Raw genomic sequence first — 17,493 nt, forward strand, 5'->3', positions numbered from 1 at the left:
ACATTCAGAGATAATTCCTAACATTTGGTACAACTTCTTCTGATCTTTTTCTTTGCATATGTATATATGTAGATACATACACACACATATATAAAAATGTATGTTTGCTTCATAATTAAGATCACACTGTATACAGTTTTGAATCCTATATTTTAAATAAAATATTTTTAAGCATTTCCTGTTATTAAATATTCTTTCAAATGTGATGTTTAATGGCTGTATGAATTGCCTTCAACTGATTTCTGCATGTTAGCAAAATGATTCCTAAAGTGGGATTTTTAACTTCTCCTCAGGGCAGTCTCAATTTAACGATCTGTACATATACTGAATACCTGAGTCTTAAACTCAATTTTAATGATATGCCCATTTACAATTTCTAGTCTAGCTTAGGTACATCTTAAGAGGTGAAATGAGGCTGGGGCATGGTGGCTCATACCTGTAATCCCAGCACTTTGGGAGGCCCAGGCAGGAAGATCACCAGAGCCCAGGAGTTTGAGACCAGGGTGGGCAACATAGTAAGACCTTGTCTTTACAGATAATTCAAAAATTAGCCAAGCGTGGTGGTGCCACAGGTGGTCCCAGTTACTCGGGAGGCTGAGGTGGGAGAATTGCTTAAGCCTGGGAGGTGGAGGCGGCAGTGAGCCATGATTATGCCACTGCACTCCAGCAAGCCTGGGCAACAAAGCAAGACCTTGTCTTAAAAAAAAAAAAAAAAAAAAAGAGGTGAAATGACAACTGTTCACATTACAGTTTGCCAGTCTTCAATTCTCAACCTGAATTAGGACTGAAAACAAATTTACCAAATTTCTACTGCTCAAAAAAGTGAAGAATTATATGTCAACTTAAGACAAAGCTTACCAAAAATGTCACCAGGTAATACCAAATGAACCGCACCATGAAGAAAAGCAAGAACAGGTAGAAAGGAATTAGATTTTCTAAATCTAGGAAGGTATTAAGATAGGGGATTTGGACTTCGATTTGAAGGATCTGGCTGGTGGGAAAGAGTATGATTCAAAACAAGTAGAGAGGAGAGGAGATGAAACCAGGTAAAAACTATGGTAAGATATTGGAAGACTTCAAACATTCTCATTTAGGTTTGGCTTTATCAGTGGGAAATGGGGCACCAGATATCTGCATTGAGGTTATTATCTATACAGAGCTAAAAATTCATTTAAAAAAACTCATCCAATTATTCATACTGCCAACTCATTGTCAAGGACGTGGCGTTATAGCCTGATGCAAACAGAAGCCCAAGCAAAAATGCTCTTAACGTTTTTAAACACTGACCCTCCAATTTTTATCTTACAATTGCCTGGCGGGTAAGAAAAAGAGAGACTAAGTGATCAAGTCTGTTAAATTATTCAGCAGGCCCAGACTCAGATGATAAGAAAAAGTCAAGCCACTTTTCTATCCACTGACCAGAAGACAGGACTATTGAGAGGGAAAAGATGACCTGGGGAGGCAAATAAAAACTTGGTTTGGAGAAAGAAACAGTACTTTCAGTTTTCAGTGGACCACTCAGATGATGATGCCCAACAGACCGCTAGAAATGCAAAACTATGGCTAGGGTGAATGATCGGAGCTTGAAAAATAATTTTGGAGTTAACTACCAAAGTGAAAACAATATTCATCATGAGCTATTCCTATATCCTTTTTCTTCATACTGTCTTCCCTACCACCAACAAAAACAACATTAAAAATGGATCAGATCATTATAATACACATATGAAACAATTTTCTTTGGAAGCACTTTGAAGATAACTATTTGTGATATTTGTGTATACTTCAGTGAAGTTTATCATCTGTATAAAGAACTAATCAATGGAATGCTATAAAACAATTTTAAAATGGTCCATTTGGTGTGAAGATTATTCTTTAGTCTACAATGAAACCTCATAATTAAAACACTTTTTGAGCTGGGCACGGTGGTCCATGCCTGTAGTCCCAGCTACACAGGAGGATCTCTTATGCCCAGGGGTTCAAGGTCAGCCTGGGAAACACAGCAAGGCCCCATCTCTTAAATAATTAATAATAGTAACTGTCATTACCGGCAGTGAATGAGATACAGTTTATCACCAACATTTAGAGCTATTATTGTTTAAAATAATATTAACAAATACATTTAAAACTATATTAACAGGCATTAATTAGAAATTAACCATGAGCTAAAATTCATTTTGGCATCCATATGGAAGATTCATTAAAGCATTTAAATATACAGAAGCTTTAGTTAAAGATTAGAAGAAAGTCTAGAGAAATTGACTTAAATTCTAATGAAAGGAAAGGGTACATATTTTATCAACTAGGGAGATCTGTGGGTAGCATCGGCTTCAAAATTTATGTCTATTTTTATTGAAGATGGGCCTAGCTTATTATAGTACTCTTCTAATCCTCCTATGTACCTTTTTAAAAGAATTTATTTCTCTACTTTTTACACTAGAGGGTGATATGATGACTGAATGCTGAAGGTCGTAAAACATATATATAGAGATTGACAACCGCTGCGGGGAATGAAGTGTGTTTTGTGGGATTTGGGGTAAGGCACAGGAGACAGAAAAAATGAGGTCACAAGGCCTATATCTGTAAAATATCTGAGTGTCCCAGGCACTATGCTACTTGTTTTACATAAATTATTTCACTTAATCCTTACAAAAACCTTGAGAGGTAGGCATGAGTCTTTATTTTACAGATAAAGTAATAGGTTCACTGAGATTATATACTCATGGTTATACAGTAAGTGGTATAATCAGAATTCAAACTCAGATGTGAAAAGTTCTTATCACTCTAATATGTTAGGGGAAAACCCATCTCACCCATTGTCCCCATTTCTCCCATTTCCATTATCCTCCCCACATGTTTAAAATTGGGCTAAACTAGGCTGAGTCAATGTTTCATTTTTCCTCCTTCACAAAGGTAGGGGACATGGCTATTCATTGGGCCATGTTTACTAGTGGATGTTATTCAAGATGACTGCCTTAAGTAGCATTTTTTGCTCTCTGGACATGTCTATACCAAACAGACTTTGAACTTAAGTTGTTTGTCTTGCAGGTAGACTAGGCCAGGGACTTTCTGAAGAAGCTATCATTCTCTAGAACTCTACAACAGAGTGTAACTTAGAGCCCTGTTATATTTCCAATGTTAGCCACATTATCCTACAAAGCTGCTCAGCAGCTCTGGTCCTAGGAGGTGGTTGGAGAATGGCGGACCAGATACCCTGATTGGTTAATGATCCTATTACCTGATTCCTCTATTGTTCAGAATTTATAGACAAGAAAGGGTCTTACGCCTCTAAACTCCAACACACTAGATGCTTCTCCACACCTCCCCCCACCCTCTATTTATTTATTCTGAAACAGGGTCTTGCTCTGTGGCCCAGATCACTGCAGCCTCAACCTCCTGGGCCCAAATGATCCTCCAACCTCAGCCCCCAAAGTAGCTGGAACCACAGGCGCATGCCATCACACTCAGCTAATTTTTGTATTTTTTGTAGAGACAGGGTTTTGCCATGTTGCCCAGGCTGGTCTCAGGCAATCTGCCCACCTCAGCCTCCCAAAGTGCTGGGATCACAGGTGTGAGCCACCACACCTGGCTATCTTTTATATATATTTATTTTTTGATAAACATTTATTTCTTATTTGAGGCAAATGGATAAAAACGATTTAATTACTAGGAGGAATCTAACAATCAAGATGGGAAAAAAATAGACTAATTTGAGGTAAGAAAGTTATGTGAGAAGAGAACAGGTGGAAGCCACTAAGATATGGAAGCATCAGAAATTAGTGCTCAAACACACTTCTCTTCATCAAAAGATCAAGATACCAGATCTGGCCTAATAATCATCTCATTTTTCATGTTAGTAGAAAATTAGTTGATATTCTGCATAAAATATGTCAAAGATTCTTCAATATGAGCTGGGCGTATCTTCAGAAAACAAGTTTTTAAAAAAACATATGATAAGGATGTTGACAACGGGAGTTAAAACTGAAGAGACAGACATTTATATCTGGAGGAGCAAGATTTAGAGGAACAGCCAGCACACAACCTCTGCTTTAAAAGCATGTTTTATGGATTCAAGAGAGTATGACCTCTATAAAAATTTTTAACAGCGTCATTTGTTCCTGATTACTTTAGCCTTGAGCTGTAAAATCTTCAATAATGTTTTGTTAAGTGCCACAAAGAAAAGTAGTTAACTAAGCCCTCTGTCCTTTCTATAGGGTAGCTCTGATCACTTCAAATGGGACATAGTATCAGAAAATCATCAGATGGCAGAGTCTCTGACTATGTTGGAAATCTTGTTCAGTGATGTTTGTCAAATTCAACCATAGGCGGCAGCATAGCACGTGGAAAGAGAAAGGGGTTTTTTGCTATTAGGCAAATCAGGATTAAAATCTCTCATCACTTAGTGTAATCTGGGGTGGATCATTCGGCCTCTCTGTAACTTTTGTTTATGTATCTGTTGTAGGATCTTTCAAACAGTGTGAGCTTAATAAATAGCAATTCTTGACTACCACTTCCCTTGACTTTTAACATTAAGACAATAGGGAATTTTTAACATATATTGCTTGCCATAAGGCTCCCAAAAGAACAAACCTTTAGTGACAAGGGGGGAAAAACTGTCCTCAGAGTTTTGACAGTTTTCAAAATGCTTTCAAAGAATAAAGCAATGCAAGGAAGAATTAAAAATCTTTTTTTCTCATTAATATATTTGCTTATGCAGCATATTTAGGGATGATGGGTAAAATTCAGTCTAGCTGTCCACAGGGTTTGTTTATGAGAATGCCAAAAAATAAAACTTGAAAGGTATCCTGAGTAAAATTTGTAGAAAGCTAATCCTATGTTAACATTTAAAATGGGATTTCATTTCTTATGCCTCTACTCTCAAAAGTCAAAGTTTAAGAAGACTTGAATGAAACTATGGTCTAGGGTAACATCTGTAGAAGTGTCTTAACTTTATAATGATCAAGAATTTAAAGCTCTTCCAAAATAAAATACTTGAACTAGTGAGAGTTTCTATTTATTGTATTAAAACATGTATACACGGAGAATACTGACATTTTCTTTTTAGGCGAAGCAGCACTAAGTGACTTTTTTTAATGCTGTTGAAAGTGCTCTGGGAATACTCTGGCAGAAGGGTTTCAGGAATGGACAAAAAGGAAAACATTTAGAAAAATTTCAGACTGAAATCTTACTTGTAGAAGGGTATCACTGTCCTGGCAATCAAATAGCTTTGTATTCTTCATGCCATACTTATGAAGGCAGATCATCTCATGATCAACAATATATCAAAAACTATACATACACACTTATATAATAAATGCATACACACATCTATACTGTACATGTGTATATACATAAATGCATACACACATCTATTCCTGCTATGGTTAGAGCCCAGTCCATTCTTGTTATCTTATATGTACAGGACAATAATTGTTATTCACGATTCAGAATCACTAGAAAAAAACTAACAAATTCAGTATACTTCATTTTTAAAGAGGTAATCATCATACACAAAATTTTACATCTTGAAGGTAAAGAAAAGATAAAGCACCTGTCAAACTTGTGAACTGGAAGGTTTCCTACAGAATATAAGGATGACTTTTCCTTTTGGAAAAAGATAATGTTTTGTCTAACTAGCTTTTTTTGCTTTTAAAGTGTAGCAGAAAACAGCAATAACTCTGCATTGTTCTGCAAGGCTTAGTTTTGATTGAACCTCTTTCTGAAATAAGTTAGTGCAACTGGACCTTAAGTATTAAACCCCTATTCCTCTAACTGAACCCTCAGGAAAAAAAAGAGATGTTAAAACTCCCTTTTGATATAGCAACCTTGAAGAAGAGGATCAAGACTAGGGGGACAAAAGGGAGGAATGACACTATAAAAGGTCTGAGCCTTAACAAAGCGGTGCTATAGTTGTTAGCGGTAGAGCCATCTGGCTGAGATCCAAAGCTACTGCTTCAACATCTTGAGACAGGGATGGTACAATGGATGAAAAATCACTACTTGATGTCACGTCCTTCTTAGATCATAAATAAAATCTGACTTGCAGATAGGCTAGGTAAATTAGGGCCAAACACATTTTAGAAAGTGAAGGTTTTACAAGCAGATGTAAAACATGATTTAGCACTTCAATTAATTATTAATCCAAGTGTGTAAGATACTTCATTCCAAGTCAAGTTGGGTTAAACGATATGATGTTAAATCAGTTTGTATATTGTTTATGGCCTAAAATCACTGTAAAATGTAAGAAATAAGCAAGTAGGAGTAAGAGGATGAACTACCACAGACGTTATTTTAATGTCTATAAAACAAGTATATTCAAGTTAAAATGTTCCTTTCCAAAATATAGTTTAACTTGTAAGTCTACTCTACATGAATATTCATTATTTCTAATTCTCAAATGATAAATAACTAGAACTAATTTGAGGCAACTTCTGAGTAATTTATGCCTCAGAGTGACACTTGTGAATAGCCCACTCCAGCAGCTGCATTTTGTAAATAAAAAGTTTCTTCATTACTTGATTTACACAAATCATGTTTCACCCGAAACCTCTACACCCCACACAAGCTACTAATCCCTGCCCAGGACGCAAGGTTTAGACGAAAATTTGATGTTAATAATTTTTCATAGTAATAGGCTCAATTACTTTCCCTCCATTTGTACTCAGATTGTCCCATTATCAGTATTTCTACTTGTAATACTTTCCATTACCTTCTGTAAGACAAAAAACTAGTTCATTTTATTATTACATATCTTAAGATTAATTTTTAGTAATACAAAGACTGTGAGGAAAGTTTCATTACAATTAAAATAGATATGTAAAGTTTCTCAGGTTAACAATATATTGAATATACTCACTTTTGTTGTTTTTGTATAGAATGGGGAGGAGAGCTGGTGAATGGGCAGGTCCACAATACTACTGGAGTTCGTGACACTGTTAGTATGTGTATGTTCATCTTCTCTGCTACTATCATCAGACTGATCAAAATCGTCACTCTCCTGGTCCATCTCCTCCTCCTCCTCATCCTCCTCATCTTGTTCACCAGCATGTTCTTCATCTTCCTCTTGTTCTTCTTGGTTTCCTGAGGAGTCCTCATCTACCGAAATAAATCTATTATTGTTTTCTTCCAACTGTCCTTGCTGGGAATCATTTTGGCCTCCAGGTCTAGGTTCTACTCCAACAACTTCACCATTCCTTGCAGTGTGCTCCTCCTCTTGTTGTCTGAGTTGCTGTTGCTGTTCCTCCTCTACCACACGATTCATCTGTTCTTCATCTACCTGGCTTGAGGAAGGGTTACCTCTCAGAGAGCCTCCAGTTCGTCGTCTTTTGCTGCCCACAGAGAGCAGTTCCTGATTCATTTCCAAAAGCCAGCTTGCTACTTCTTGGACCTTGGCTAGACTATCAGAAGATGCAAAGGTTTTCACATTCTGCAGGGGAAAATAGGTGAAAAAACAAGATTTGTACAATCTATATTATGTTCTACTTTCATGTTATATGTCTACATTCTAAATATCATTAATGATTGCAAAAAAGTATTGATGTCACCAAGGCATTAAAATGTTCTTTAGTAAACAATATAGAACATTTCAATTTTAAAAGTTATAAGACTTCATAAAGACATGCACAAAAACCATAGTAAACAACATTAATCCCTTTTAATAATTTTTAGCATGAAGATTTATAGTTTAATTCCTTTGACCAATAAAACATATTTCAAGCAAATAAAACAATTTTAATTTTACATCAGTAGTTCATAGACTATATCCTATATAAAACTTCCACAAAATTTTAAGAAGTGTATCAAAAAAAATTTTCAGTGTTCAGTTAAATTTGGGAAATGCTGAGGTAAATCAGATTAAAAGGCTTTTTACCCTGGGTATTTCCCAAACTTTTCTGATCACAGAATCTTGCCTTCAGACACAGTTTTCTAGCAGGTAACAATTATAATCACTATTATTTTAATTTTTTTACAAATGACTGGACAGAAAATGAACAAAAAATTTATTTAAAAAAAAAGTTCATAGTTCATACCCTCTGACCCAGTAACTCCACTTCTGGCAATCTATCCTAAGGAAATAATCCTAAAACAGAAAAAAAAAATTTATACAGAGGATGCTCACTGCAGTTTACCCACGAAAGCAAAAAATAAAGATAAAAATAAATGTAAATAAAAATGAAAATAAAAATCCAAATGTTCAATATAAAGGAATCTATGAGATGGGATATATATGGTGTAATCCCTAAACATGACGTTCATAAAATATTTTTAAAAACATGGATGTTATAATATATTATGCTAAGGGGAAAATGCTGGAAATTATGATTATAGTATGATTTTTAAACTGTATGAAGACTAGAAGACAACATTTCAAAATAAACTGCATCTTAGGCACTGGTATTACTGATGCTTTAAACTTACTTCTTTTTATCATATTTCTCAATTTTTATATATCAAGCATGTTTGCCTTTATGTTTTTTAACCTAGGCTCTAGAATTTTATCCGATACAGCATCTTTTCATGATATTCATTCTTACATTTTATCCTTTGCTGGTATCTATATGGACATCTTTGAAGTCAGATAAAATGCCAACATATTGTGCACACACAAGAAATTATGCACCCGTGATCTAAAACTTGAAACTGCTAACAAATGAAGTATTGTCAATTCTAGTCTTTTTCAGAGAAAATCTTTAGTATGATTTACAACAGTGTATCATAAAACACAAACATCAACAAACAGAAGCCCATATCCTAAAATTTGAGGAACGTCTTTTATTTCTTCCTATCATAATACAAAATGTCAAGATATATGAAATATTAATATATAACTTATTATTTTATCGGTAACTGATGTGACTGAACTTGAGTTCAGTAAAATAAAATCTGATGGCTAACAAACAACATTAAGTTGCATGGTTTTCTTGGCAACTGGACATGATGGGAATAGAAATGATTCAAGGTCAGGAAGAATACTAATAAAAGAAATAGAATTTTAAATTGAAAATGTTCCTCACTTTGCAGGCAAGGTAATCAAGGCTCAAAATGATTTAGTAAATTTCTCAAGATTACTAGCTTCAAGTAAAGCAGGGACAAGAATTTAACACCCAACTGAGTCTTCTTTCATGCACCTTAAAGTAACTACATAAAATCCTGAAAGAATATTATTCTCTAACACTGATACTGCCTTCTTTTCCAAAACTAGAATCACTACAATACTCAAAGATTATTACTCTAAAACAAATTATTTGCTGAGCATTCAATATGCTTCCTGTACATGTCAATTTTCTGGAGGATAATATTTAGAATAATGTCTCTTTCAAGTTAACCAATGACATTTCATCTTTTTTGACCAGAACCCACAGTAAAATTATGTTTAACATCACAACTCTGCATGTGTGCATTTAAACATATTAAAACAATGATTTCAGAGAAAGGGAATTATGAAACATTTCTGGTATCTAAAGTCCCTATAAATCACCACCGTTAATCAAATACAGTTGATTCGCATTCACAGTAATCGTGTTCTATAAAATTGCTGCAACCACTGAATTAACAAATACTGAGCCGTTGCTTCTAGGGGAAATACAGTTCTCACAAGCCTCTGGTCACAACATTGTTGCCAACTGATCAATGCATAACCTTTTTTATGCGTGTTTCTGCCTAAATATATCTTTAATATAGATTGATTCATTAGCATTGAACTCATGGTCAACAGCATTATAACTAATGCCTGAATTAAGTTTCTTTAATACACATTAGTTTATCTTTAAGGCAAATTACAGCCTTCCTGCACTTCGGAACGTTAAACAGAACTTCAGGACTATGTTTGGGGGCCATTCTAAACTGCACAATCACTAACAAAAAGCACCAAAATGAGGAAAATGCTTTTTCCTCATGGACCATGAAAATGACACTTGTTCATGGTATGAGAGCTGCAACAAGAAGGCAGAGCATCACCCTGCAGATCTCAACTGGAAATAGGTTTGTCAGGTGGCTCAAACTTTGTGATACTCTGCACAGTATATGTCCACAAATGACTATAAAAGTATCATTCGTGGCTGTGAAAGTGACTGTGTTGTTACAGTTCTGCTAACCTAACAAAGGATAAATGATCAGAGAAATTAAAAGCTCCATTATAGATATTAATCAATAAATGTTTCAAATAAATTGAAAGTTCAGATAGCTCAGATAAAATAAAGCTGGACTTTGCATAAAATAATGGCTGGAGAAAAGAACATTACTTTTCCTTTTTTAAGTGTGAGGAACAACATTCTTCTGGCAGTGTCTTTCAAGGTAGTGGAAAGTCCAGAGAGGTCCTGACCTATGGGTACTTTAAAAAGATGCCTACAGTCAGCTCCATTCTGGATGAAAAAGAGGTATAATAATTTTGCTCTTCAAAAAAATTTAAAATAGGTTACTTAGAGAAAGCAGAGCTACTCCATGACTTTCCCCCGAGTCCTAGAAAATACAGGGTAACTTTTAGTGACTATCCTTTGTTGATTTAGTGGCATTTCAGGCCTACCTTGGGGGAGGGGGGTGTATTTTAGACAACTTTCTCATTAACTTTTTAAACATTTTCTCAATAACCTTGTTTTTCAAAAAGACCTTTGATAATTCAAAACCATTTGAAATGCTTATTCTAGGATGCTTAAAGGAATAAAAGTGGGCATAGATACAGTTGTTAAATAAGTGGAGCTCTGAGAGCCTGTCTTATATTGAACTAGAGTTGCCAGCTTCAAAGAAAAATTCCAAGGCAAATACTAACTTTGAAATCATAGTAGACACTGAGGAACACAGTTTATACCAATAAAACAAGAAGTAGTTTAAGTAAATTACTAAAGCCTCTGAATCACTAGGCAACATTAACATTTTCAGAATTTACATGGGCAGGTATGATCCATTAGGCTTGAGCTAGAAAGTGATTTAAGAAGCTTTAGGACAAAGATAACAAGAAAGTAAACCAACTGTACTGATCATCAGGAAGAATAACTCAAAGCTTGGAATCACTTTCTGCAAGAAGTTTAGGATTTTCACTGAATTCTTAAAAGAGCCAACACCCTCCACTTCATATATGAACTTTCTATACCCCAAATTAATAATTTATTAATTACTGTGATTAGGAGTAAGTACCTGAAATGCACGATGAAATAAGTTTTATCTTATTACTCCACTGCTCAACACCCACTAAGAGCTTCCCATTTCACTCAGAGTAAAAGCCAATGTCTTTTATGGTTGCCTGTTGGGTCCTTCTATCATCTACATACATCCCCACCACTGTGAACTCATATTTTACTACTCTCTCACTTTGTTCCACCCTTTTTGTCACCGTTCTTTCTTGAGGGGTAAAGTGTGCTGCAACCTCAGAATCTTTGTGCTAGCTATTCCTCTTTTTATTTCTTTTACTTCCTTCATAGAGGACTCTGTTCAAATGTCCCCTATTCAATGATACTTTCCCTAACCATCCAACTTAAAATAATACCCCCCAGCATCACCTTTTCTTTTCCTTTGTCCTGGCTTTACTCATTTCCACAGCACTATATAAAAGCAGAAATAGTACCTGCTATATAGCAAATACCTACCTATCCATCTATCCATCCATCAATTTATTTCTGTACTATCTGCCTTCCCACACTAGAATTTAAGTTCTATAAGGAAAAGGGACTTTTGTTTTTCATCACTATTATCTCCAGCACCCACAAAAATGCCTGACTCATAAGGCACTCAAAATATTTACTGAGTAAATAATTATCAGATCTTTTTAAAGACAATCATGTACTAAGCATGCTCTTCACCAAAAAAGAACTTCGAGCCAGGTCACAAACACAACGTCAATTACTTTAAATACATTTTTTAAAGTTGTACTCTGTATTGAACAAGTCACTTGAAGTACTTTTGAAACTGGTAGGACATATATCCTAATATCTTAACACACATTTGTAAATTGTCTACTAAGTCATAATAAATCATTTTTCCCTCTGTATCAAATTTCTTGTTATTTTCACCACAGGATGTAAAAAACAACTATGTGACTAAAAAGATTAATACTTCGAAAACAATTATTTTTTGAGTATTTCTGGTTCCATATATTCTATACTGCAGCTGAGAAATCACATTTGTAACTTCAAAGATGAAAATCTTTCAGGGACTGCAAAATTTGATGAAAAGCTCCTTAGTAATGTACATTAACAAAATCAGCACAAAATGGGCAATACTGGCAAGTGTCATCATATACGCAGAAAGTAATTGATAAAGTTTTATGGATGTACACTGAATAATTTAAATCGACTTCACTAGTCAATCATATATATCTTTACTGGAAAGGATGCAAAAGACTATTCCTCAGTCCACATGACAATATATATTTTTTGTTATTTGAATTATAATACATATTTTGTTTTGGCTAAATTTAATCCCTGTGTGATACGCCACCACCTGTGTGATATGGGCTTACTCCATAATAACTAAATTTTAAACTGGTTGTTAAATCTCAAAGGCTCTTTTGCCATTTTTGTATCTTTATATTCTGTTGGTCACTAGCTCTCTTTACAACTCTCTCCTGTCCCTTAATTTTCCTTGGTACATTCCTCAGTGCATCCCTCAGGCAGCACTGTTACTGTGCTCCATCGCTAGCTCCTCCCTCCTTTGTTGTTTCTTTGAAAGTCAGGGTTTCAACTATCACACAGAAGCTAATGACTCCCCATACTATTATCTCCAGTGAGACTCCTCTACTGAGCCTATTAATTTCAAGATGGTGTCCCAAAGTCACACCAAATTCATTATTTTAACATCCAAACTTCTATTTCCCCACAACATGCACACATACGTAAGGCCCAAATTTGTTCTTAGAGCCTCCTATTATTTTCTCTATTTCAGTGAATGGAATCATATTCTAGCTAGTTGCAGATGTAAGAAACCCAGATGGCTCTTCTTCCTTCTTTTCCTCAAAAATTTAGTCAAAAAGCTATTAGATGGAGCCAAGCAAGTTAGGTATGTATGTGGCAGGCAGGTAGTCCAAAATTTGGGAGTTGAAGCAGAATGAAAAGAGCCTTTCTGTAGTGAGGGATGGCGGCGGGGAGGAACAGAGGCAGACCAACAAGGGGGCAAGGTGGCAAAGCTTGACTCTAAGAAGCATGAGGAATAATCCATATAGTAAAGAAGCCCCCGTAGGTCAAAGGCAGAACACAGTGACAACATCCCTGTGGGTGGGTAACACAGTAAAGAGTGTCCACATGAGGGAAAGATGTCAAAGGCTGAAGAGGAGGGTGCAGTGGCCACGGTGGTACCCTACTCAGATATCCCTTCAACCTAACCTGCTATGAGGAACAGAACTGCTTGACAGCCTCCATCTATCGCACCTTGGAATCCATGGCAACCACCCCTGGCCTTGCTGCCTCTGGGCTTCTCCCAGCAAGCTACCAAGCAGGGTAGAAGTACTAGAATGGGGATTGCTCCAAAAGACAATAGGAGGGTAGTAGGGTGGGGTGGGAGATTCCCTGCGCATCAAATCTTGTCTTGACATCTGTGTCTCAGAAGACCCAAACTAACACAAAAAACACCTGTGTTAAGAGTACTGCTATCAAAAGCTCTTGGGGCAAAATGTTTTAACATCTGAAAGATGTTATAAAATGGTTAACTTCATTAAACAAAGGTCATTTCACTCATTTAAAGAACAGCTCTTACCACACACACACACACACATACAAATCCACTTAGCAGTGGAAAACTTCTCAATAGGGTATTTGAACTGAAATGGGTCCTTTAAAGAAAACAGTAGGCTACAGTCTGTTGAATACTTAAACATTAATGGCTGTAGAAACTAGCCTATGTAGTACTTATTTTTCAGTCTCTGTAAGGTGTGAAGAAAATGGTTGGGTTTTCTTTATTTCAAAGGACAACATTCTTGGATTTAAAAGGAAAATGAGCTTTTGAAAAACATGTTACAAAAGAAAATCTTGAAGTATTTCTATTGCTGTTCGGGCTTGAGAGTGAGGAAGGATATCAGCAAGTCTCAAGTCTTACTGGAAATCACCTGGAGGAGCTGCAGAAAAAAACTGAACAGATTTTCCTTCACTTGAACACAAGTGTAGAACTGGAAAAGGGATCCTGTTTCTGAATGTTCTGACTGTGAAAATTTGACTTGAGAAAAAAGGAAAAAGATCTGCAGTTTTATCATACATTAAAGATGAGTTTTACTAATCTTTCCCAGACAAGATGTAGATTTCTATCCCAGACAAGATGTAGATTTCTATGAAGAAAAGATTATCCTGCTACTCACAGAAAAACAGTGAACATTATGCTGCAGCAATTTCTCGCACATATGAACAATCTTTTTTTATTCAGCAAACAAGAATAAGCTCAGAAATAGTCTTATTTCAGTTGAAAATGAAATTAACATGATTTGCTTATCTCATGCTTGACCTGGAATTGATATGTGCAGTAAGAAACAAGGACAAAAAACAAATATAATTTTTACATTAAAGAGGTAAATTCACATTAAAGAGATAAATATAATTTAATTTAAAATTCAAAGATAATAATTTTATGCATATATCAGCCTGTACAAGAAGTAATCTAACTAGTAGGCATACAATTGAGCCTGACCATATCACCGAGTAAAGTTTTTCAAAATCTGGTTTAAAATTGTGTCTAAATTATACTTTTATTCATATTGCTTTGGCTTATGGTTTTAGCAGCTTTACTATTCAACACTCAATTAATTTTCATTTCGTAAACATCATTAATTAAAATCAATTTATAAACTTTATTAAATTAAATCTGCTGAGCCTAAGAAAAATGAAGTGCCATTTTGGCTTATGCTAGTTACTTAAGCAAAATGTATTACATTTCTTATAAGTTTATAAAATTTATAAAAAGATTAATTTCAAGAAAAGTTACTTAAGCAAAATGTATTACATTTCTTATAAGTTTATAAAATTTATAAAAAGATTAATTTCAAGAAAAGTGAAGCTTAATTACCACGGGGTTGAATTTTCCCCCAAGAAAAAGTGATTTAAACATCATTTTCAGTTTTAAGAATGGGGTGAAAATTACTCTTGTGTATACCACATCACATTTGGATCTCACATAATAGAAATGTGTGGTAAGGCCCACTAGGATAAGGTAAACACACACACACACACACACACAGAGTGGCAAAGTCTTAAAAAAAAAAAAAAGGAAAAAAATGGAGTTTCTCTGCCTTCTGTAATGACTTTCATTGGGGCTGCTATCCTTTGTGAGTTGAAGAAACCACACACAAAGAGGAGGAGGTTAATGATGTCACCAATACTTACACCTCAGAAAACTGCAGGTTCAATTCCAGACCACTGCAATAAAGGTAATATTGCAATACAGCAGGTCACAAAAAATGTTTTGGTTTCCCAGTGCAATAAAAGTTATATTTACACTACTATTAAGTGTGTAATAGCATTATGTGTAAAAAAATGTATATACCTTAATTTAAAAGGACTATACTGCTAAAAAAAAAAAAATGCTAATGATCAACTGAGACTTCAGTGAGTCCAATTTTTTTGCTGGTGGGGGGGTCTTATCTTGATATTGATGGCTGCTGACTAATCAGTATGGCTGTGGCAATTTCTTAAAATAAGACAACAATAAAGTTAGCCACATCAACTGACTCTTCCTTTCATGAAAGACACTAGGCTATGTGACAGCATTTTACCTAACTGTAGATCTTCTTTCTAGATTGGAGGCAATCCTCCCAAACCACCGCTGCTTTATCAATTTATCAACTAATTTTATGTAATATTCTAAGTCCTCTGTTGATATTTCAACAATTTTCAAAGCCTCTTCACTAGGAGTAGGTTCCATCTCAAGAAACAGCTTTCTTTGCTCATCAATAAAAAGCAACACCTCAGCCATTCAAATTTTATCTTGAGATTTCAGCAATTGTCACGTTGTGTCAAGTTCTACTTCTACTTCTCTTGCTATTTCTACCACAACTGCAGTGACTTCCTCCACTGCAGTCTTGAGCCCTTCAAAGTCGCCCATGGGGGTAGAATCAATTTCTTCCCAACTCTTATTAATGCTGATATATTGACCCCCTCCCATAAATCACGAATGTTCTCAATGGTACTTAGAATGGTGAATCCTTCCCAGAAGGTTTTCGGTTTACTTTGCCCAGATTCATCACAGGAATCACTGTGGCAGCTACAGCCTTAACAAATATATTTTTTAAATAATAAAACTTGAAAGTAGAAATGACTCCTTGATCCACGGGCTACACAATAGATGTTATTATGTTTATCAAGCATGAAAAAAATAGGAATCTCCTTGTACATCTCCATCAGAGTTCTTGGGTTACCAGGTGCATTGTCAATGAGCAGTAATATTTTGAAAGGAATCTTTCACTGACAGCAGTAGGACTCAAGAGTGGGCTTAACATATCTAGCAAATCGTGCTGTCATCCAGGCTCTGTTCCATTTATAGAGCATGGGCAGAGTAGATATAGCATAATTCTTAGGACCCTGTGATTTTCGGAATGACCAATGAGCACTGGCTTCCATTTGAGGTCACCAGCAGCATTAGCCCCTAACAAGAGAGTCAGCCTGTCCTTTGATGTTTTGAAGCCAGGTACTGACTTCCCCTAACCAGCTAGAAAAGTCTTAGATGGCATCTTCCAATAGAGTGCTGTTTCATCTACATTGAAAATCTGTTATTTAGGGTAGCCACCTTCATCGGTGATCTTAGCTAGATATTCTAGATAACATGCTGCAGCAGCTTCTCCATCAGCACTTGCTACTTTACCTTGTACTTACATGTTATTGAGACAGCTTATTTCCTTAAACCTCAGGAACCAAACTGCTAGCTTCCAACTTTTCTTCTGAAGCTTCCTCACCTCTTACCCTTCATAGAATTGAAGTAAGTTCGGGCCTTGCTCTGGATTAGGCTTTTGTTTAAGGGAATGTTATGGTTGATTTGATCTTCTATCCAGACACTAAAACTTTCTCCATATCAGCAATAAGGCTGTTTTGCTTATAATTCATGTGTTCACCAGAGTAGCACTTTTAATTTCCTTCAAGAACTTTTCAGCTGGGTGTAGTGGCTCATGCTTATAATCCCAGCACTTGAGGAAGCCGAGGTGGGAGGACTGCTTGAGGTCAGGAGTTCAAGACCAGCCCAGATCAACATAGCGAGACCCTCTCTCTACTTTTTAAACATACAAAAAAGTGAAAAAAAGAAAGGAACTTTTCCTCTGTACTCACAACTTAGATGTTTGGCACAAAAGGCCTAGCTTTTGCCCTGTCTCTGCTTTCAACATGCCTTCTTCACTAATCATTTCTAGCTTTTGATTTAAAATGAGAGACATGCAACTCTTCTTTTCACTTGAACACTTAGAAGCCACTGTAGGGTTATATTAATTGGCATAATTTCAATGTTGTGTCTCAGGGAATAAAAAGGCCTGAGAAAAGAGAGATGGGAACAGCTGGTTGGTGGAGTGGTCAGAATACATACAACATTTATTAAGTTTGC

General features: G+C 35.7%; 1 protein-coding gene across 2 annotated transcripts in view; it reads right to left on the reverse strand.

Moving 5' to 3' along the window:
* Positions 1 to 17,493, reverse strand: part of FBXW7 (F-box and WD repeat domain containing 7) — a 216,583-nt gene that overhangs the window by 83,532 nt on the left and 115,558 nt on the right. Inside the window, exons 3-4 of one of the 2 annotated variants that reach the window (XM_055385507.2) lie at positions 8,031 to 8,080; positions 6,857 to 7,426 (exon numbers count right to left, since the gene is read on the reverse strand). In XM_055385507.2, the coding sequence (XP_055241482.1) occupies positions 6,857 to 7,357 (501 nt within the window). In that variant the 5' untranslated portion in view covers positions 7,358 to 7,426; positions 8,031 to 8,080. The remainder of the gene's footprint in view (positions 1 to 6,856; positions 7,427 to 8,030; positions 8,081 to 17,493) is intronic. The other variant, XM_019025750.3, reaches the window with a different exon arrangement.

The sequence above is a fragment of the Gorilla gorilla genome, chromosome 3 (assembly GCF_029281585.2).
Source record: "Gorilla gorilla gorilla isolate KB3781 chromosome 3, NHGRI_mGorGor1-v2.1_pri, whole genome shotgun sequence".
In the NCBI taxonomy this organism is placed as follows: domain Eukaryota; kingdom Metazoa; phylum Chordata; class Mammalia; order Primates; family Hominidae; genus Gorilla; species Gorilla gorilla.